The sequence below is a fragment of the Myripristis murdjan genome, chromosome 1, assembly GCF_902150065.1.
Source record: "Myripristis murdjan chromosome 1, fMyrMur1.1, whole genome shotgun sequence".
Lineage (NCBI taxonomy): Eukaryota > Metazoa > Chordata > Actinopteri > Holocentriformes > Holocentridae > Myripristis > Myripristis murdjan.
This window is the reverse complement of record NC_043980.1, coordinates 1,108,111-1,131,940: the sequence shown is the minus strand read 5'-3', so window position 1 is coordinate 1,131,940 and position 23,830 is coordinate 1,108,111. Positions and strand designations below refer to the sequence as shown.

The window sequence follows — 23,830 nt, the reverse complement described above, 5'->3', positions numbered from 1 at the left end:
ACAAATGAATGAACAATATGAAGAGACAAATGACAATAATCCAGAAGAATTAAACGAGGAAATACATGGAACTACTTTCTTTGTCATACATTTCTCTGTTTGGGTAATTAATACAGACCATTTGATGTTATTAGAGGAGAAGTTCTTGTGGCAATAAAGAGCTTTTATTGTGGAAGCTGCCGCCTCACGGGCCCTAATGTGGGTCCTCACGTCCACTCTCTGCTGTCCCTCGGCTCCAGGCCTCACCAGTTTGGTTCAGTGCCTCCTTAACAGGGCCGCTCCTCTGGACTCCCACGTTAAACCGTCCAAATCACAAACCACTGCAGCCGCTGGCTCTGCTGCCTTCACTTGGCTGATTTATTCTCACTTTAAACAAAATGAACAAAACATTTCCAAGTCTAACATGAGGTCAAAGACTGTGCCTACACTGTTTCCTACACCCCCCACACAGCTGATCATCATCTGATTAATCACAAGACATCCAAAACAACTGCTCAGAGGATTCATTTGACATCAGGTCATGTGTCAAAAGAAAAGATTTACATCACCTTGATAAATTAGAGAACTGTGAGAAGACAATATGTTGTAAGATTAATGCACATATTTAGACATAATAGACATAGTTTTGTTTACAAATTCTAAGGCACATATTTTTAGATTTCTTTTTTTTTTTCTATATCTTATAATTGAATTCTTCTCTTGAGAAGTTGAGCAACTGCAACTGACCCAGTTTCCCCTCAGGGATCAATAAAGTATTTCTGATTCTGATTGTTCCTGAGTTTTTTTTTTTCTGCTCATAAATAGTTCAACAAGTTTATAAAAATGTCTTTGCAGTGAACTGTCATGTCAGCAGCTGTCTCTGATCAGCAGAGTGAAGACACGACTCTTACTCCTCAGATCTGACACAGAGACACTGAGGAACCAAACCAAACCCCAAAGCCCAGGTACAGAGGCTGAGTGAAGGTGCTGCTGAAGGTGTGGAGGTGGATCAGTGTGTCAGAGGAGACGCTGTAGAAGGACAGAGAGCCAGCAGGCCAGTCCAGATACACTGCCACTCTCTTAGAGGAGGGGGCAGGGATGGTTGTTGTTCTGTCAATGTGTCTGGCAATGAATCTTCCATCAGAGCAGATCAGACTCCAGGAGTTTTCATTCCCTCCAAGCCCAGACTCAAAACGGTCTCCTCTTCTGCTGATTCCTCTGTAAGTCATTGCAATCTCAACATCTCCTCTCCACTCGACCTCCCAGTAGCAGCGACCAGTCAGACCATCTCTACACAGGATCTGTTTCCAGTGCTCAAACCTCTCTGGGTGATCAGGATATGGCTGCTGCTGTTTCACTGCTGTCACCTTCCTGTTGTCCTCAGACAGGACGAGGTGTCTGTTTGCTGTGTTTGTGTCCAGTTTGAGTTCACAGGAATCTGATGGAGAGAACAAGACACAACAGACCTGCTGTGGTTATTATCTGCTGATTTATTAACAGTTTGATTATTGATTTGTTAACACTTTGATGATGACACATGGTGTCAGCCGTCCACTTCATTCACAGCAGGATCTGAATGAATGGACGTCACAAACTGCAGTGGAAATTCACTTTATCTGGAAGAGCCATTTATACACAAACTAAACTACATTTACACTTCATATATGGTGTTATAGAGGTATGAAGATTTATATTATTATTCACTTGGTGTAAGCATGCAGCTGAGAACAAAGAGCAGAAACTGCAGCTGCACCATCTAAACAGCTGAAGGTTTTGTGTTGATGAATCAAACTAAATCCACACTTACACTTCCTCAGGCCTGGTTTCAACCACTGCTCTCCACCATGGTCCACCCTGGAGGAAGAAACAGAGTCAGAGCAGCAGATTCTCTTTGAGGATGGAAACATGGGCAGTAAATAACCTTCCCTATGAAGGATTTAGCAGACCACGTCACTCATATCCACCATTCAACATGAAACAATATTCCTCAGCCCTCTATAAGACATTGTGTGTGTCTCTCCATACCTGAGAGCCTCCAGTCTCCAGGTTGGATCCTCCAGTCCAGCAGAGAGCAGCTTCACTCCTGAGTCTCCTGGATGATTGTAGCTCAGGTCCAGCTCTCTCAGATGGGAGGGGTTGGAGCTCAGAGCTGAGGCCAGAGAAGCACAGCCTTCCTGTGTGAGCAGACAGCCTGACAGCCTGCACACCATCACAAACACAATCAGGCCATCACATCATCTGCTTTGTGTTTTCACAAAGATAGATAGATAGATAGATAGATAGATAGATAGATATGCTTTATTCCAGACTCAAGGTCCATACAAAAACATTAAAATAAAAAAATAAATAAAAAAACACACAGAATAAAAAAAAAATAGTCTAATGACTCATTTTTAAAAGACATTTATACCAGTGCCCCCAGAAGTGAGATGTGCAGCGTGTGTCACTGTACATCATATTCACCAGTGCCACAACAATTTGATTCTCAGAATCATTTTACCGGCAGATGAACTTGTGCATTACATTTCTCAGGACCGCTTGCAGCATGTTCACTCCAGCACTCACAAACACCTCACTCGCACTCGTCCATCTAGGCCTTTTTAAAAGTATCCTTAGAGCGTCATTGTATGCCACTTGTAATCTCTGAAGGCTCGCTTTTTATAGTTTAACCACAGATGAGCAGTGTACAGGGGGGAACAATACACTTTAAACAAAGTCAGCTTCACACCAACAGTGCAACAACCGAATTTATGTGACAAAACATTTGCTCGCACATACAACATACGACACAAAAACCTACACAGCTTAGGAATGTGTTCAGTGACATGAAGCTACATGTAAAGCAGGACTGAACTGGTCATGTGTTGAGCAGGTTGAGGAATCCTGACCTGAGAGCCTCCAGTCTGCAGTGTGGACTCTCCAGTCCAGCAGAGAGCAGCTTCACTCCTGAATCCTGCAGCTGGTTGTTACTCAGGTCCAGCTCTCTCAGACTAGAGGACTGGGAGCTGAGAACTGAGGCCAGAGCTGCACAGCTTCTCTTTGACAGATTACAGCCAATCAGCCTGAGGAAAGATATGTGGACATAGAAATGTTACTCTCTAGTCTCTAATGTGATTCATATATGGGTTCTGACAGTCAGTGTTTAAATATTCTGTATGTAAAGTTGAGTGAGAAGAAGACTGGTTCACAAAAGTTTAAGGATTTCCGTTCCAGTGGGAATGAAGAGGAAAATGCCTTTTAAATCCTGAAGTTAAAGTCACAAGGTCAGCCTTTAAAGGCCCATGCTGTCCACTTTTCCAGGGTTTTATTTGAACTGTTGATCTCCCTGCACAATGTATTTGTGGTTTTGAACCTGTGGTCTGATAAATATAGTTTCACAGCTCCTTTCTCTGGCCTTTCTACCGGAGCTCTGGCAGCACGGTTCCTTCAGCCAATCAGAAGAGAGAAATAGCACCTCTCCACTGATTGGCTGACTGTTTTGAGTGACATATGGTCGGGCCAATCACAGGCAAGTCACTGAAACCTATGCTGAGCTGAACAGACGAGCAAATTTGGACTAAAATCCTGCGGGACCATCAGCCGCTGGTCTGTCCCGTGAGTTTCTTTTGGAAGAGTGAGCAGGGAAACATGAGTCTGCTTGCATCGTCTGTGGTGCAGCAACGTTTCTGGGACATGTGGCTAACCTGTTAGCTTGTTACCTGTTAGCTTGTTACCTGGGGAGGGGGGCTGGCTAGTTTAAGTGGGCGGAGTCACCTTATGTGTGACAGAAAGGAGGAAGTGCTGTCCGCTTGTCTTAAAGGGAGAGTTTCAAAGGACAAGCTGTGTGCATTTCTCTGTTTATCACAGGTTTAATGCATGGGACAGTATTTATGTGGCCCTGAAACCTTCCCTATCACCAAAACACAACCAAAACTGCATTTTTCATGCCATGGGGCCTTTAAATATTCAACAACACTGACCTGAGAGCCTCCAGTCTGCAGTGTGGACTCTCCAGTCCAGCAGAGAGACGCTTCACTCCTGAATCTTGCAGCTGGTTGTTACTCAGGTCCAGCTCTCTCAGACTAGAGGACTGGGAGCTGAGAACTGAGGCCAGAGCTGCACAGCTTCTCTCTGACAGATTACAGCCACTCAGCCTGAGGAGGAATCAAAGATGAAGAAAACAGCTGTCATTTTTCTCTCTCTTGAGTAGAAAGCATCATGTATTTAATATGTCCAGTTTTCTGTGAACCTACACAGATTTCCTGGAGGCTTTGACCACTGGCAGCAGCCTCAGAAGAGCCTCCTCTGAAGCAGAGTATTTCTTCAGGTCAAACACCTCAAGATCTTCTTGAGATGACAGTAAGATGAAGCCCAGAGCTGACCACTGAGCAGGGGACAGTTTGACTCTGGAGAGACGTCCTGATCTCAGGTACCACTGGATCTCCTCCACTAGAGAATGGTCATTCAGCTCATTCAGACAGTGGAACAGGTTGATGCTTCTCTCTGGAGAGGGACTGTCCTGGATCTTCTCCTTAATGAACTCAACTGTTCCCTGATTGGTCTGTGAGCTACTTCCTGTCTGTGTCATCAGGCCTCGTAGGAGAGTCTGATTGGTTGGCAGTGAAAGACCAAGGAGGAAGCGCAGGAACAAGTCCAGGTGTCCATTTGGACTCTGTAAGGCCTTGTCCACAGCACTCTGGAGGAGGAGTTTTAGTTCAGATTTCTTGTCGAACACTGCAGACCAGCTGGAGGCTGATTGTTTTAACAGCAGATTGTCTCCAGAGTTGATGAATGTCAGAAAGACATAAAGAGCAGCCAGAAACTCCTGAAGGCTCAGATGGACGAAGCAGAAAACCTTGTCCTGGTACAGCCCACGCTCCTCTTTAAAGATCTGTGTGAACACTCCTGAGTACACTGAGGCTGCTCTGATATCAATGCCACACTCTGCCAGGTCTCCTTCATAGAAGATCAGGTTGCCTTTCTCCAGCTGCTCAAAAGCCAGTTTTCCCAGAGACAGGATCATCTCCCTGGTCTCTGGAGTCCAGAGTGGATCTGTCTCAGCTCTCCCATGATACTTGATGTTCTGCACTTTGGACTGAACCAGCAGGAAGTGGATGTACATCTCAGTCAGGGTCTTGGGCAAGTCTCCTCCCTCACTGGTCTTCAACACGTCCTCCAGAACTGTAGCAGTGATCCAGCAGAAGACTGGGATGTGACACATGATGTGGAGGCTTCGTGACGTCTTGATGTGGGAGATGATTCTGCTGGCCTGCTCCTCATCTCTGAATCTCTTCCTGAAGTATTCCTCCTTCTGTGGGTCAGTGAAACCTTTCACCTCCGTCACCATGCCAACGCACTCAGGAGGGATCTGATTGGCCGCTGCGGGTCGTGTGGTTATCCAGAGGCGAGCAGAGGGAAGCAGGTTCCCCTTGATGAGGTTTGTCAGCAGAACGTCCACTGAGGTGGACTCTGTAACATCGGTCAGGATCTGGTTGTTGTTGAAGTCCAGAGGAAGTCGACACTCATCCAGACCGTCAAAGATCAACACAACCTGGAACTGCTCAAACCTGCTGATTCCTGCTTCTTTGGTCTCAGTGAAGAAGTGATGAACAAGTTCCACCAAGCTCAACTTTTTCCCTCTCAGCAGATTCAGCTCTCTGAAAGTGAATGGAAATGTGAAGTGGACATGCTGGTTGGCTTTGTGTTCAGCCCAGTCCAGAGTGAACTTCTGTGTTAAGACTGTTTTCCCAATGCCAGCCACTCCCTTTGTCATCACTGCTCTGATTGGTCCATCTCTTCCAGGTAAAGGTTTAAAGATGTCCTCACATCTGATTGGTGTTTCTGGTGTTTCTGGTTTCCTGGCTGCTGTTTCAATCCATCTGACCTCATGTTCCTCATTGAGCTCTCCACTCCCTCCCTCTGTGATGTACAGCTCTGTGTAGATCTGATTCAGAAGTGTTGGGTTTCCTGCTTTAGCAATCCCCTCAAACACACACTCACACTTCTTCTTCAGGTTAGATCTGAGTTCACGTTGGCACGCTGCAGCGGCAGTTTCTGAATGAACTAACAACAAAAACATCAGTAAGTGAATGTCACATTAATGAGAGAAATGTGAATATTTGCTGCTAAATGTATCTGAGTTGTGGCTGCATGGCATCCATTTAGCTCATAGCTGCTGGTGGAAAAACCAGTCCTGACTGTCTGCAGCCAAATGTGAAAGGCAACATTTTCCATGTCAACTTTGTATTCAGCATTTTACACAAATATGAACAAATCAACACTTTAACCAGGTTCTCCATGAGGATTGTGCTCATTTCCCTTCCAATCTGGGATTGCTGAGCTCTTGTTTTAGAAATGTCTGTATTTCCAGCAGAGGTTACAAATGCAAACATTCAGTTTTCCCATCATTCCTCCTTTCCATCCTGTTAAAGGAGTTAAAAGCTTCTTACTGCTCCACAGACGCTCAGCCAGCTCCTCCTGCTTCATTCTCCTCAGGAGGTGCAGTGTGATCTGCAGAAAAGCCTCCCTGCTGCTCCTCCTCTGCTCTTCCTCCTCACCGTCCAACACCTCCTCATTCTCCCTCTGCCTCTCTGAGCATTCTGGGTAATCTGGACTCAGAGACCTCTGCAGGTTTTTCAGCTCCTTTTTCACAAAGGTGTTGATGTTCTCCTCCAGCAGCTGCAACAGAAAAATCAAAGAAGTTCCATTTTGAAATTTGGACCCAAAACACACAATGAGATTGCTCTGGTGTCATATCGCTGCATTTACACACCAGAAATATGGAGGCCAGGTGTGTTTGATGCTCCTGGGCAGACTGACCACTGGGAACCTCTGAGCTCTGCTGCTGGACTCTGAGGAGGACACACACACACACACACACACACACACACACACACAGGCAGAAACACAAAATGAACTCCATGTTAGAAGCTGCTCTGATTATTGGATGTGATGTTTTGAAAGAGGAAACTCAGTCAACAGAGTCTGAGGGGCCGAACCCATTCTGGATCTTTAAATAATTACCCATCATCAGCAGAGGGCTGTGTGTCTTTGAAGACAATAAGTCGACCCATAGACCGGTCACTCTTGAAGGACACACAGCTGGGTCCAGGGGAGTCTGGTCTCTCCTGCTGGATCCTGATAGAAACATCATGAACACAGCAGTAGAGTAAAATCTCATCAAATTCATACTGAAGGAAAAATAAAGATACATTGTTCAACAACAACTCAGGTAAAACTGAAAGTCACCCATTACAGTACTACTTAAGTAAAATCCTAAAGTATTTGGTAGGCAGTAGTACTAGGTAGTAATTTATTTTTCCAAGTGTCTTGCAGCAAAAGGTGGCCAGCCTGCATGGGCTGCCAGGACACTACAGAACATAACAGACAGCAGCAACAATATCATGAGAGCCAAAGAACAAATATGATCCACCTTCATTGGTGTTAAACAATGTCCAAAGCAAATGTGAATACCAGCTCCAGACATCACTGCTCTAAAACAGAGCTTTGCCACTTCTTAGCCACAGACTGTGCATTTCACTCTGAACACTTTTAAACAGAAAGCGTCTCCATACACTGTTGATAAGCATTTAACACAAACTGAGCCACATGGAACCCTTTGTACCGCAATCTGCATTCATCAGTCAAGGAAAACAAATCATCTCTAAGAAAAGCCTCTATCTATCGATTATGATATAATGGACAATAAAACAAACAGTGCATCTCATTTTCCACCTGTCCCAGGTAACACAGGTGACACTTTCTCTCCTCCTCTGGAAGTGAATGGAAGAGATCCCACATCTCAGCTGGGCACAGACACACCTCTGAGCTCTGCTCAGGTTAAGGCTCACCTCGTGCTCTGACTGTCTCATGTTCAGAAGAATTAAATACTGACCTGAATATATTGACCTTTTTGATCACTTTTCCTTGTGGCAAAAATTAACATTTCATAATTTACATTTTTAGCAAAATAAATTCAACATCTCAGTGACTGTTATTTAAAAGAATGCTTGTTGAATTTCAAAATCTTAAGCAAAATTTACACGATGGATATCACGGCTTCCTTCTGTCACCATATTCCTGTGTGGTCTCCTCTCTGTGTCACACTTTGGTTCAACAAGTTGGCTGCACGTAACTCTGTGAAGCTGAAAACAGCAAACCATCTGTTTTATCAGCAGTTTGACATAATTACCCATCATCAGCAGAGGGCTGTGAGTCTTTGAAGAGAATAATTTGATCCATAGAACCGTCGCTCTTGATGGACACACAGCTGGGTCCAGGGGAGTCTGGTCTCTCCTGCTGGATCCTGATAGAAACATCATGAACACAGTGAAGGGATCTGTGTCTCTATGAACAACACTGTTTTACTTTCTTAGCAACACTAACATACTCAGATAATATTCACATACTTATTTTCAGAAGCAACATTATGTGTAAGAGATAATCTAATGTGAGCACACACAGAGCTTTTCCTGTGAATAATGCTGCTGTGCTGATTTGCCTGCTGAGCTCTGAGATGGAGAACAGTCATGGACAGTCAGAGATCCTCATCTCACCTCTTAGCTTTGGTCTGGCTGTCATGTTCCCCAGACAGAGTGCTTTCAGAGGCAGGGAGCCCCTCCTCTCTCTCCTCACACACATCCATAGCCGAGCCGACACCTTGACACAAACACAGCGGCTGATTGATGACAACAAGCTTTCCATGACAGGATGTGTGCTGTCTTCCTGTCAGCACCATGTCACATATACAGAGTGGACGTAACACTCAGAGCAGCCGCCCTTTACATCAAACCCACTGAGCAGCTTCATCTACAGAGGACTTTGAATCCTCTGGGACTCTTCACACATGGACTGGAAACTACTGACCTTTACAAAGCTCTCATTTCAGCCTCTCAGCAACATTCACTGCATTGTTGCTTTTCATTTTCTGCAGAGAATTTAGTGATAAGTTTAAATGTGTATTTATAATAGTTATAAATCAGATTTAATTGTTTAGTCATTTATTTTATTTTTTTCTGTGTATTCTGGTTTTCTTTTTTGTCTATTTTGAAAGAAAAGTTAATTTGCTCGTGTCAAAGGGTCAGTATTGAATGTTCAGTAATAGCACTGTAAAATAAAAACAAGAAAAACGGGTGAAATAATTGATAAACATGTTTTTTTCTCTCTTGGTGAGTCAACAGCAGAAAAGGGGAACTCCAGTCAAGCCTCTCCAAGCTGTCAGACTGGCTCTACAACATATTTGATCCATGAGGTGTGTTCAGATTACAATCTACCTGACACTGACTTTACCATTAAAAAAAAGAGTCAAGTAAAACATTTTAGACAAAGTTTGTCTTCAGTGTTCAGTTACTCAGAGAACTGTAGTTACTAATGCAACTGAACTGACGGTCACTCAGAGCCTAATCAGCGCATTGTATCGCGGCAGCAACAATCAATACCAACGAAGTGGAAAACAGCCAAAGGTGTGCATTTTGCTCAAGTTCAGTTCTCTACAGTGGAGAGAACATGAATGGAAGCTCACCTGGCTCACTCACGCACACAAATCCACACAAGTCAAGGAGGAAAAGTTAATTGTCCATGTTGAGCAGAGCCGAGCTCTGAGGCTCGCAGCGTTAAAGAGAATGTCGGTGCGCGTCTCGGGCACGCGCACTGGTACACCTGAAGCGCATGTCCGTGAGCGTCGCTGCTACGTGCCAGTGATCTGTGAGCGCGCATTGGGGCTTTTGTACAAATCATGTCTATTTGTCTTATTAACCATTTCTCTGTTTTTCTGGTTTTAATTCTGCAAATATTCTTTTTTGTTTGTGTCTTTGTTTAGGAAAGAAATCAAGTTAATCTGCTCATGTTTGGAAGGGTCACTATTGAATGTTCGGTGATAGCAGTGTAAAAAAATAATAATAAAATGAAAGAAAAACAGGTGAAATAAATGATTGACATGTTTTTTTCTGTCTTGGTGAGTCAACAGCAGAAAAAGGAAATCTCAGTCAAGCCTCTCCAAGCTGTCAGACTGGCTCTACAACATATTTGATCCATGAGGTGTGTTCAGATTACAATCTACCTGACACTGACTTTACCATTAAAACAAGAGTCAAGTAAAACATTTTAGACAAAGTTTGTCTTCAGTCTTAGACATCAGTGCTGAAAATAATAGTACAATAATTAATTAGATCAGTAAAACATATAAATCCCATGTTGACAGACCCTCCCACCATCTTGTGCTCCCAGTCTGCTCTGCAGTCTTCCAGCTGTGAGACACAAACATCTGTACTGATCCCTGGTCGGGTCTTTACCTGCTGAATCACATCCACATCAAATCCAAGAGACTTTCCAGCTTCATGTGGAGAGGAAACCCAGAGAGAGAAGACGCCGCTGCTTCTCCTGTTGCTCCGAGGCTGCAGTCACGTCCTCATGACTTCAGTGTCACAGTGTGGAAACGTCAGAGCCACATCCCAGCTGAGAGCGTAGAAGCTGTCAGAGACATGAAGGTTTATGGAGCGTGAGCGCCACCAAGTGGACAGGAATGGAAGTTCTCTCAATGCTTTTCATCCATCCAGAGAATATCAGAGTGAACAGCAGGCTTCTGAACTTTTACAAATGGCTTTGAAATCCACAGTTTTGAGGTGTTCTCATTCCAGAGCTTCTTGTCCTCCATGCCAACACTGTAAACAGCTGAGAAATATTTCTCATGAATCACCGTCCATCCACCGTCCTCCCTCCAGGCTTCTCACTGACTATAATATTGTTTATTTTGTGTGAATTTGTCTCTTTTTACTGTGAAGTGTCTTTGAGTTCCAAGAAAAGCCTAATCAAATAAAATGTATTATTATTATTATTTTTGTTATTATTATTGCTACTATTAATATTATTGTTATTATTATTGCTACTATTGTTATTATTGTTGTTGTTGTTAATACTTTGTTATAATATTGTACGCAGACTCAAATGACTGTGCTGTTCTTTGTATCCCTTGGCTCGATGAATTTTCAATGTCATTCAATAGATCCACTTCTTTTAGGGCTGCAGTATATTTTTGTCCACATGGTGGTGTTATGCCAAGGTACGTATCCCCGATAAAAAATTGTCCGGTTTTGCCGATTAAAACATGGGTTTTCAAACAAAGCAACTGCTTAAATTTGCTAACACTAACCCTAAACCTAATCCTAACCCTAACCTCTGCAAAAGCTCGTGGATAAAACTTGACCACTAAAACATCGTAGTTCCGCCCTCCTTGAATGTGTGCGCGCTCCTGTCGGCTCCCGCGGACAGGGGACACAATTTTTATCAGGGATACGTACCTTGGCACAACACCGGTTCTACGAAGGGGCAAGAGGGGGTAAAAAGTCCTGCCCCCTCAAATCAAAATTTTAAAAGATGACAAAGAAGATTTTAATGGATTAGGGGAGACTGGGGTAAGTTGAGCCAAAGGGTAAGTTGAGCCACCCCCTGTTGCTAGGAAATGGTAAAAAACATTGATCATTTGACCAAATATTTAAGAGGAAGGCATCATTTCATGGAGTCTGTGAAGGTAAGAACCACATGGGTAAAGTGGTTAGACATTTATTTCCAAAAAACTATTTTTTACTCTTGAAAGTGAATTCAGTCTTTCATCAGTTTCCTGAGAATTGTGTTAAGACCAAAACAGATCATTTTAAATTTGTTTTATACATCAGTTGTGGTATCTATGAGCTACAACATGAGGTCATAAACCTAGCATAAAAGTGCACCATTTTAGTTGTGGGAACTAAAAAATTGAAAATGGTAGCTCTGGGGTAAGTTCAGCCATTTGGCCAGGGATAAGTTGAGCCGCCCCAGGAACAGCTGGAGAAGAAGTGTAGAGGCAGAAATGTCGGAGAGTGGACTCAGCTGGGGGGAGCTTGAGCAAAAAGCCACGAACAGAGTGAAATGGAGGATATTTGTCAGTGGCCTCTGCACCCAAGAGGAGTAAAGGGCTTAAGTCAAGTAAGTCAAGTTGAGCCGGAGCCCCATACACTTAATAAGTGTATTTTGACTGTAGCCTAAATGTCTTAAATATTAAATAAATATGAAATACTGAATAAATGAATGAATGAATGAATGACTAAATAAATAAATAACTGAATAAATAAATAAATAAATAAATATTAATTATTTATTAAGTGTATGGGGTAAGTGTATTTTGGTTCAATGTTCAAATGTGTTACGTTCATATGTTCATAATTGACCTTACTGTCAGCAAGGACACCAAGAAACTAGTGTTCTAGTGTTTTCTTTCCAAAAACACAGCTGTTGATGTTCTCTTCCCAGGTGCACTTTAATGCATGTTAGAACAGCTGTTTATTGTACCTGCTGAATTGTGTTTAATAAATAAAAATACACATGAATGTGAAGAAGTGACTGTTATTTAGGGAGGGAGAAGGTGAGGGAGGGGTGGGATGGAGGTGTGGAGGAGGGTGGGGGGAGTAGGGATACGGCTCAACTTACCCCATACACGGGGTAAGTTGTGCCACGAGACCACTTTTTTTGGACATGCTATATTATGGAAACAGTTATGTTTACACTCATTCTGTTTGTTTGAAGAGATGCACAACATCCTGAAATATATGCAGATATATTAGTTAGCGACAAAACTATGATTGCCTTGATGTAGTGATCCTAAATATGAAAAATGGCTCATCTTACCCCAGTCTCCCCTACCCACAAAATCAAAGTAGACAAAATTTACCACAGTAGCTGAAAAATCTGCTGGAAAAGGCACAAATGAGATGATTAGTCCCCCCCCTCCCCCTCCCCCTCCCCCTCCCACCTCCCTCAGCGCTCAGTACACAGCCAATCACTGTTAGTATGCAAATGAGCTGGTCAGGTGTCTCAGTGAGCAGGGCAGAACGACATGAGCAGCAGAACAGCGGTAGTCTGTTTCTCAGAGGTGAGCCTGTGACCTGAGTCTGTCAGAGGCCGACAGAAAGCCTCGCCCCAGCCCGCAGCTCTCCACAGCTTTCTCTGCTCTGTAACTGTTGTGTCCTACAAATTAGATTGAGAATTTTAGGAAAAGACAAACTGAATGCATTTTTTTAATCACTATGCCAACCCTTTTTTGATTTTTAAATATAGGCTATATTGGGAAGTCTTATTTTATTCTTACTTAATTTTCCAAATTTATTTGAGAATTAGGCCGTCTGATTAAGATAAATTTTATGTTGTTGGTTCTCAAAATCTGGATGGATATTTTATTTCATTTCATTTTTTATTTTATTTTATTTTTCAGTTTTATTTTTCAAGACTTGGTGAATTTTTTTTTTTTTTTTTTTTTTTTTTTTTTTTTTTTATAACTAGGCCTACCCTTTTCAGTTTTGTTAAAATTGGCAATAGCGAGAAGTGTTATTGTTGGGTTCGAATGTATTTGATAATGTAGGCCATCCGATTAAGTTAAATGTCATGTTGTTATAATCTGGATGAGGAATATTTTATTTTATTTTTTATTGTTCAATTTTTCAGTTTTCCCCGTGAGGGATTGCCACCTTATTGTGGTCAGGGGCTTTGCGTGCTTCAGTGCTACAACAGCAGGAGCTTAGCCTTCAGGTGGGACACCCAACTTTGACAGTTGTTAGGGTAGAGACCTGTCAAAGTGCAATCCAATTCCATAACAAAATCCAATTCCATGACAAAAACAGTTATCCAGAAAGGGGAGTTTTCCAGATCTCACTGATAATCCAGGACCTTTTATCAGTCTTTGAATTTTGAATTTTCCAGGCACTTTCATATGACATACACAATCTCCCACGCACGCACGCACGCACGCACGCACGCACGCACACACGCACGCACAGTTTGACAAGCTGTTGTTGTGATGAAGTGATGAACCACAGGATTCACTCTTCAGACAATATTTACATACTTAGATCTTTAATAAGAAATAAATTAGCAGGGCTGCCTGTTGCTCCTGACAGAAGTGTGTGCTGAATGATGTGATGTAACCTAAACATCTCATACACACCTGCACGCTCCACCTGTACAGTCACAGGTGTGTTTGGGCCAGGGCCTGATACCGCCCAGACAAAAATGTAACAACTATGTTCAGATTCGGTCACGTCAGCATTATTTTAGTGAAACTTTAGAGTGAAATAAATAAAAACAAAGGACCTACTGTCTGTTCTGGGCAACTTCCTGCACAGTGCTGGAGTTTACATGATGACACTGAAGGCAACACGTAGGCTGCTCCAGGTGGTAAATTTCACCTGGAGCAGAATGTGGGCCCCGGTCGGGGTCAAAAGAAAAGATTTACATTAACCTTGATAAATGAGAGAACTGTGAGAAGACAATATATTGTAAGATTAATGCACATATTTGGACATCGTGGACACAGTTTTGTTTACATATTCTAAGGCACATATTTTTATATTTCTTTTGTTTTTTTCTACTTCTTATAATTGAATTCTTCTCTTTAGAAGTTAAGCAACTGCAACTAACCAAGTTTCACCTCAGGGATCAATAAAGTATTTCTGATTCTGATTCTGATTGTTCCTGGGGTTATTTTCTACTTGTAAATAGTTCAATAAGTTTATAATAACAATTAAAAATAAAAATCCATTGCAGTGAACTGTCATGTCAGCAGCTGTCTCTGATCAGCAGTGTGAAGACGTGACTCTCACTCCTCAGATCTCACACAGAGACACTGAGGAACCAGACCCAACCCAAAAGCCTGGGTACAGAGGTTCAGTGAAGGTGCTGTTGAAGGTGCGGAGGTGGATCAGTGTGTCAGAGGAGACGCTGTAGAAGGACAGAGAGCCAGCGGGCCAGTCCAGATACACTGCCACTCTGTGAGAGGAGCAGGAGGCAGGGACGTCTGTCTCTCTGTTATTGTGTCTGGCAACAAAACTTCCATCAGTGCAGATCAGACTCCAGGAGTTTTCATTCCATCCAAGACCACAGGCGTCACTGTCTCCTCTCCTGCTGATTCCTCTGTAAGTCACTGCTGTATTAACCAATCCTTTCCACTCGACCTCCCAGTAGCAGCGACCAGTCAGACCATCACCACACATGATCTGTTCCCAGTAGTCAAACCTGTCTGGGTGATCAGGATATGGCTGCTTCTGTTTCACTGCTGTCACCTTCCTGTTGTCCTCAGACAGGACAAGGTTTCTGTTTGCTGTGTTTGTGTCCAGTTTGAGTTCACAGGAATCTGATGGAGAGAACAAGACACAACAGACCTGCTGTGGTTATTATCTGCTGATTTATTAACAGTTTGATTATTGATTTGTTAACACTTTGATGAAGACACGTGTCAGCTGTGCAATATTGGAATGGGAAGGAGTGTATGTGTGCATGTGATTGTTTTTTTTTTTAAACTCATTTTTATTATTTATTATCTTTTTGAACTGAAGGATTGCACCTAATTTCGTGGTTAACGATTACAATGACAAAAGAGTGATTCTTATTCTTATTCTTCATTCACAGCAGGATCTGAATGAATGGACGTCACAAACTGCTGTGGAAATGCACTTTACATCTGGAATTTATACACAAACTAAACTACATTTACACTTTATATATTGTTTCATAGAGATGTGGATATTTCCCTATTAGTATTTTATCCAATTTATATTTACTTGGTGAAAACTACATACACAAAATACTTCATGCATAATCTAAATTGTCCATCCATCCATCTTCTGCCGCTTATCCAGGGCTGAGTCACGAGGGCAGCAGTCTATGCAGAGACACCCAGACTTCCCTCTCCCCACTTCCGCCAGCTCCTCAGGAGGAACACCAAGGCATTCCTAGGCCAGCCGAGAGACATAGTCCCTCCAGCGTGTGTGGCATGCCCGGAACACCTCCCCAGGGAGGCATCCAGGGGGCACCCGGAACAGATGCCCGAGCCACCTCAACTGGTTCCTCTCAATGTGGAGGAGCTCTACTCCGAGCTCCTCACCCTATCTCTAAGGGAGCACCCAGCCACCCTGCGAAGGAAACTCATTTCAGCCGCTTGTATCTGCGATCTTGTCCTTTCGGTCATTACCCAAAGCTCATGATCATAGGTAAGGATAGGAACATAGATTGACTGGTAAATCGAGAGATTTGCCTTTTGGCTCAGCTCCTTCTTCACCACGACGGATTGGTACACCGACCGCATCACTGCGTAGACTGCACCGATCCGCCTGTCAATCTCACTCTCCATCCTTCCCTCACTCGTGAACAAGACCCCGAGATACTTGAACTCCTCCACTTCAGGCAGGACTTCTCCGCCAACCCGGAGAGGGCATGCCACCTTTTTCTGATTGAGAACCATGGCCTCGGACTTGGAGGTGCTGATTCTCATCCCAGCCGCTTCACACTCGGCTGCGAACCGCCCCAATGCCTGCTGAAGGTCCTGCCTCGAAGGAGCCAACAGGACAACATCATCCGCAAAAAGCAGCGATGAAAAACCGCATTGTTCCTCCTGAATCTGAGGTTCGACTATCAGCCGAATCCTCCTCTCCAGTACCCTGGCGTAGACTTTCCCGGGTAGGCTGAGAAGTGTGATCCCCCTGTAGTTGGAACACACCCTCCGGTCCCCCTTTTTAAAAAGAGGGACCACCACCCCGGTCTGCCACTCCAGAGGTACTGTCCCCAACTGCCACGTGATGTTGCAGAGGCGTGTTAGCCAAGACAGCCCCACAACATCCAGAGACTTGAGATACTCAGGGCGGGTCTCATCCACCCTGGCCACCCTGCCACTGAGGAGCTTACAAACCTCCCCAGTGACCTCAGCTTGGGTGATGGACAATTCCACCTCTGGGTTCTCAGCCTCTGCTTCCTCGATGGAAGACGTGATGATGGGATTGAGGAGGCCCTCGAAGTATTCCTTCCACTGCCCGACAATATCCCCAGTCGAGGTCAGCAGTCCCCCATCTGCACTGTAAACAGTGTTGGCAGAGTACTGCTTCCCCCTCCCGAGGCGCTGGACTCTTTGCCAGAATCTCTTCGAGGCTGACCTCCTCCATGGCCTCACCGAACTCCTCCCAGCTTCGAGGTTTTGCCTCCGCTTCTGCTCGAGCCGCGGCACGCCTGGCCTGCCGGTACCCATCGGCTGCCTCAGGAGTTCCACAGGCCAACATGGACCAGTAGGACTCCTTCCTCAGCTTGACAGCATCCCTTACTTCTGGTGTCCACCACCAGGTTCTGGGATTGCCGCCACGACAAGCACCAGAGACCTTTCGGCCACAGCTCCGAACAGCTGCATCGACAATGGAGGCCGAGAACATGGTCCATTCGGACTCAATGTCCCCAGCCTCCCTCGGGGGCTGGGAGAAGCTCTCCCAGAGGTGGGAGTTGAAGACCTCCCCAACAGAGGGTTCAGCCAGACATTCCCAACAGACCCTCACAGTACGTTTGGGCCTGCCAGGCCTGTCAAGCTTCCCCCTCCGCCAGCGGATCCAACACATCAACAGGTGGTGATCAGTTGACAGCTCAGCCCCTCTCTTCACCCGAGTGTCCAAGACATACGGCTGGAGATCAGATGAAACAACAACAAAGTCGATCATTGACCTCCGGTGTCCTGGTGCCACGTGCACTTATGGACACCCCTGTGCTCGAACATGGTGTTCATTATGGACAAACTGTGACTGGCACAGAAGTCCAATAACAGAACACCACTCGGGTTCAGATCGGGGAGGCCGTTCCTCCCAATCACCCCACTCCAGGTGTCACTGTCCACGTGGGCATTGAAGTCCCCCAGTAGAACAATGGAGTCCCCAGTTGGAGCACTATCCAGTACCCCTTCCAGGGACTCCAAGAAGGCCGGGTACTAAACTGCCATTTGGCCCGTAAGCACAAACAACAGTGAGAGCCCACTCCCCAACCCGAAGGCGCAGAGAGGTGACCATCTTGTTCATCGGGGAGAACCCCAACACATGGCGGCTAAGCTGGGGGGCTATGAGTAAGCCCACACCTGCCCGCCGCCTCTCACCGAGGGCAACTCCAGAGTAGTGGAGGGTCCAGCCCCTCTCGAGGAGATGGGTTCCAGAGCCCAAGCTGTGCGTAGAGGTGAGCCCGACTACTTCTAGCCGGTACCTCTCAACCTCCCGCACAAGCTCAGGCTCCTTTCCCCCCAGTGAGGTGACATTCCATGTCCCCATCGCCAGCCACTGTGTCCGGGGATCGGGTCGCCGAGGCCCCCGCCTTCGACTGCCGCCCAATCCACAAAGCACACAAAGCACACCAAGCATAGAGCAGAAACTGCAGCTGTACCATCTAAACAGCTGAAGGTTTTGTGTTGATGAATCAAACTAAATCCACACTTACACTTCCTCAGGCCTGGTTTCAGCCTCTGCTCTCCACCATGGTCCACCCTGGAGGAAGAAACAGAGTCAGAGCAGCAGATTCTCTTTGAGGATGGAAACATGGGCAGTAAATAACCTTCCCTATGAAGGATTTAGCAGACCACGGCACTCATATCCACCATTTAACATGAAACAATACTCCCCAGCCCCCTGTAAGACATTGTGTGTGTCTCTCCATACCTGAGAGCCTCCAGTCTCCAGGTTGGATCCTCCAGTCCAGCAGAGAGCAGCTTCACTCCTGAGTCTCCTGGATGATTGTAGCTCAGGTCCAGCTCTCTCAGATGGGAGGGGTTGGAGCTCAGAGCTGAGGCCAGAGAAGCACAGCCTTCCTGTGTGAGCAGACAGCCTGACAGCCTGCACACCATCACAAACACAATCAGTCCACCACATCATCTGCTTTGTGTTTTCACAAAAACCTACACAGCTTAGGAATGTGTTCAGTGACATGAAGCTGCATGGAAATCAGGACTGAACTGGTCATGTGTTGAGTAGGTTGAGGAATCCTGACCTGAGAGCCTCCAGTCTGCAATGTGGACTCTCCAGTGCAGCAGAGAGACGCTTCACTCCTGAATCCTGCAGCTGGTTGTCACTCAGGTCCAGCTCTCTCAGACTAGAGGACTGGGAGCTGAGAACTGAGGCCAGAGCTGCACAGCTTCTCTCTGACAGATTACAGCCACTCAGTCTGAGGAGGAATCAAAGATGAAGAAAACAGCTGTCATTTTTCTCTCTCTTGAGTAGAAAGCATCATGTGTTTAATATGTCCAGTTTTCTATGAACCTACACAGATTTCCTGGAGGCTTTGACCACTGGCAGCAGCCTCAGAAGAGCCTCCTCTGAAGCAGAGTATTTCTTCAGGTCAAACACCTCCAGATCTTCTTGAGATGACAGTAAGATGAAGACCAGAGCTGACCACTGATCAGGGGACAGTTTGTCTGTGGAGAGAAGTCCTGATCTCAGGTACTGTTGGATCTCCTCCACTAGAGAATGGTCATTCAGCTCATTCAGACAGTGGAACAGGTTGATGCTTCTCTCTGGAGAGAGATTCTCCCTGATTTTCTCCTTGATAAACTCAACTATTTTCTGATTGGTCTGTGAGCCACTTCCTGTCCTTTTCATCAGGCATTGTAGGAGAGTCTGACTGCTCGGCAGTGAAAGACCCAGGAGGAAGCGCAGGAACAAGTCCAGGTGTCCATTTGGACTCTGTAAGGCCTTGTCCACAGCACACTGAAGGAGGTGTTTTAGTTTAGATTTCTTGTTGAACAGTACAGACCAGCAGGAAGCTGATTGTTGGAAAAGCAGATTGACTCCAGAGTTGATGAATGTCAGAAAGACATAAAGAGCAGCCAGAAACTCCTGAAGGCTCAGATGGATGAAGCAGAAAACCTTGTCCTGGTGCAGCCCACGCTCCTCTTTAAAGATCTGTGTGAACATTCCTGAGCACACTGAGGCTGCTCTGATATCAATGCCACACTCTGCCAGGTCTGCTTCATAGAAGATCAGGTTGCCTTTCTCCAGCTGCTCAAAAGCCAGTTTTCCCAGAGACAGGATCATCTCCCTGGTCTCTGGAGTCCAGAGTGGATCTGTCTCAGCTCTCCCATGATAATTGACGTTCTGCACTTTGGACTGAACCAGCAGGAAGTGGATGTACATCTCAGTGAGGGTCTTGGGCAGGTCTCCTCCCTCACTGGTCTTCAACACGTCCTCCAGAACTGTAGCAGTGATCCAGCAGAAGACTGGGATGTGGCACATGATGTGGAGGCTTCGTGACGTCTTGATGTGGGAAATGATCCTGCTGGCCTGCTCCTCATCTCTGAATTTCTTCCTGAAGTATTCCTCCTTCTGTGGGTCAGTGAAGCCTCTCACCTCTGTCACCATGCCAACACACTCAGGAGGGATCTGATTGGCTGCTGCGGGTCGTGTGGTTATCCAGAGGCGAGCAGAGGGAAGCAGGTTCCCCTTGATGAGGTTTGTCAGCAGAACGTCCACTGAGGTGGACTCTGTAACATCAGTCAGGATCTGGTTGTTGTTGAAGTCCAGAGGAAGTCGACACTCATCCAGACCGTCAAAGATCAACACAACCTGGAACTGCTCAAACCTGCTGATTCCTGCTTCTTTGGTCTCAGTGAAGAAGTGATGAACAAGTTCCACCAAGCTGAACTTTTTCCCTCTCAGCAGATTCAGCTCTCTGAAAGTGAATGGAAATGTGAAGTGGACATGCTGGTTGGCTTTGTGTTCAGCCCAGTCCAGAGTGAACTTCTGTGTTAAGACTGTTTTCCCAATGCCAGCCACTCCCTTTGTCATCACTGTTCTGATTGGTCCATCTCTTCCAGGTAAAGGTTTAAAGATGTCCTCACATGTGATTGTTGTTTCTGGTCTGGCTGGTTTCCTGGCTGCTGTTTCAATCCATCTGACCTCATGTTCCTCATTGAGCTCTCCACTCCCTCCCTCTGTGATGTACAGCTCTGTGTAGATCTGATTCAGAAGTGTTGGGTTTCCTTCTTTAGCAATCCTCTCAAACACACACTCACACTTCTTCTTCAGCTTAGATCTGAGTTCACGTTGGCACACCGCAGCCTCAGTTTCTTAATGAACAAACAACAAAAACATCAGTCAATGAATGTCACATTAATTAGAGAAATGTGAATATTTGCTGGTAAATGTATCTGAGTGTCAGGACTGGGATGCCGGGAATGGACCCAATTGCACTACTCTAAGACAGGCGGTATAATAACAAGTCTTTTATTCCGCAAACAGAGTTCATTCACAGGAGGCCGTCAGGATCTCGGCAGTCAAACACAGAGGCCTAGGCAAAAGGCAGCACCCAAAAACCAAAAGTAGTAACAAAAAAAACAAAAAAACAAAAAACAATGAGGGCTTAATATGAGGAAAGAATACTGGAACGTGAAGACACAAAAGGCAACAACGAACTGGCACAGAGAGCAGGGAACACAGACTAAATACACAAGCAGGGAAGACAACAAGGCACAAAACATAACTTAAGGTGCTGGATGAGACATGACACTGAGTTGTGGCTGCATGGCATCGATTTAGCTCATAGCTGCTGGTGGAAAAACGGGTCCTGACTGTTTGCAGCCAAATGTGAAAGGCAACATTTTCCATGTCAACTTTGTGTTCAGCATTTTACACAAATATGAACAAATCAACACTTTAACCAGGTTCTCCATGAGGATTGTGCTCATTTCCCTTCCAATCAGGGATTGCTGAGCTCTTGTTTTAGAAATGTCTGTATTTACAGCAGAGGTTACAAATGCAAACATTCAGTTTTCCTATCATTCCTCCTTTCCATTCTGTTAAAGGAGTTAAAAGCCTCTTACTGCTCCACAGACGCTCAGCCAGCTCCTCCTGCTTCATTCTCCTTAGGAGGTGCAGTGTGATCTGCAGAAAAGCCTCCCTGCTGCTCCTCCTCTGCTCTTCCTCCTCACCGTCCAACACCTCCTCATCCTCCCTCTGCCTCTCTGAGCATTCTGGGTAATCTGGACTCAGAGACCTCTGAAGGTTTTTCAGCTCCTTCTTCACAAAGGTGTTGATGTTCTCCTCCAGCAGCTGCAACAGAAAAATCAAAGAATTCAAGTTCCATTTTGAAATTTGGACCCAAAACACAAAATCAGATCCAGATTGAAGAGCCTGAAAGTCCAAAGTGCAGCATGGAGACCATTATGAGCTGAGCTGCTGCTCAGTTTGGACCTGGTTGTTGATTCTACAACAGGTAGTGCCAGTGGAGCAATCTGATTGGACAAGAGGCGTTCCATGAGAGCTGATGTTCAGTAGAACAGCACTTGCTCTGGTGTCATATCGCTGCATTTACACACCAGAAATATGGAGGCCAGGTGTGTTTGATGCTCCTGGGCAGACTGACCACTGGGAACCTCTGAGCTCTGCTGCTGGATTCTGAGGAGGACACACACACACACACAGAGAGAGACACACACATACATACATATACACACAGACACACGTGATTAAAGGTGCTGTGCTCTGTCAGGATGAATCCTGGCAGAAACACAAAATGAACTCCATGTTAGAAGCTGCTCTGATTATTGGATGTGATGTTTTGAAAGAGGAAACTCAGTCGACAGAGTCTGAGGGGCCGAACCGATTCTGGATCTTTAAATAATTACCCATCATCAGCAGAGGGCTGTGTGTCTTTGAAGTGAATAGGTCGACCCCTAGACCGGTCGCTCTTGAAGGACACACAGCTGGGTCCAGGGGAGTCTGGTCTCTCCTCCTGGATCCTGATAGAAACATCATGAACACAGCAGTGGTTTAAAAACTCATCAAATCCATACTTAAGGAAAAGTAAAGATACATCGTTCAACAACAACTCAGGTAAGACTGAAAGTTCCCCATTACAGTACTACTTAGGTAAAAATCCTAAAGAATTTGTTCAGTAGTAGTTCTAGATAGTAATTTATTTTTCCAAGTGTCTTGCAGCAAAAGGTGGCCAGCCTGCATGGGCTGCCAGGACACTACAGAACATAACAGACAGGGGACTTCCGATTGAGCCTTTGGAGAGATGTAGACGTTTCGCCCTGAGCTCCCCATATTAACCTTTATTTTAGTCAACAAAGCCAGTTTCCATTAAGGTTTGGTTGTACCGCAATATAAGCTGAGTGTAGACATTTATACCGTGAATTTTTTTTTTTTTTTTTTTACTTTATTGAGTTTTCTGACAATATTTTGCCTCAGAGATGGGTGGTCAGGGTAAGCCGATTATTACCACAAGGAGCCAGGGTGGTGCTAGCGATGATGAACATGTGGGCGAGGAAGGACAATCAGCCATTCTCGATGCAATCACGTCTTTAAAAACTGAACTGTTAGCCAAAATAGACGAGAAAGCAGAGTCACAGAACACCGAATTCTGCAGGCAGATCAACTTGTTGTGAGGGGAAATGAAAGCTGCCACTGACCAGGCCAATGCCAGGGCTACGGCACTGGAACAACACACTGCCAGCCTGGAAGATTCAGCTAACACACATTTCGACGACATCGCGACCCTTAACCGACAGGTTGCTAAACTGAAACAAGAAGTGGCCAGTCTTACGGCTAAGAGTGAGGACTTGGAGGCACGTTCGCATAGATGCAATCTGCGCATATTTGGTGTAAAAGAAGGATGCAAGCATGGCGTTCGCCAGAGCACATTCATTGCTGAGATGCTGGGGAAGGCACTAAAAATGGACAAACCACCCGTCCTGGACAGGGCGCATCGCAGCTTGCAGAAAACCCCAGAGGAAGGACAGCAACAATGGGCCTTCGTGATTAGGTGCCACTACTACCAGGAGAAAGAAGAGATCTTGAGGAGAGCATTGGCAACACCAAATCTGGTGACTGAGCAAGGAGACAGGATCTGAGTGTTTCCTGATTTCACACAGGAAGTCGCCTGGCAGAGAGCCGCTTTCAAACAAGTGAGAGAACTACTACGGCAATGTGATGGAGTGAAGTATGGAATGTGGTATCCTGCCAAGCTGAAGATCACAACTTGAGAGGGTGTACAGAAAACCTTCACAGACCCAACGAAGGCTGAAGCTTTTGTGAAAGAACTTTCCACTGGACCATAATTG

At 45.2% G+C, this 23,830-nt stretch overlaps 1 protein-coding gene across 1 annotated transcript; it reads right to left on the bottom strand.

The window, feature by feature from the left end:
• Nucleotides 1-804: 804 nt before the first annotated feature.
• LOC115356928 (NACHT, LRR and PYD domains-containing protein 3-like) lies at nt 805-23,026 on the bottom strand. The gene is made up of 10 exons (XM_030048231.1): nt 22,990-23,026; nt 19,033-20,833; nt 18,760-18,933; nt 18,514-18,605; nt 4,212-4,302; nt 3,939-4,112; nt 2,868-3,041; nt 2,005-2,178; nt 1,787-1,833; nt 805-1,417 (listed from the first exon to the last, which is right to left on the bottom strand). The coding sequence occupies exons 1-10, from the start codon at nt 23,024-23,026 to the stop codon at nt 894-896; spliced, it is 3,288 nt and encodes a 1,095-aa protein (XP_029904091.1). The 3' UTR covers nt 805-893.
• Between the last annotated feature and the right edge of the window lie 804 nt (nt 23,027-23,830).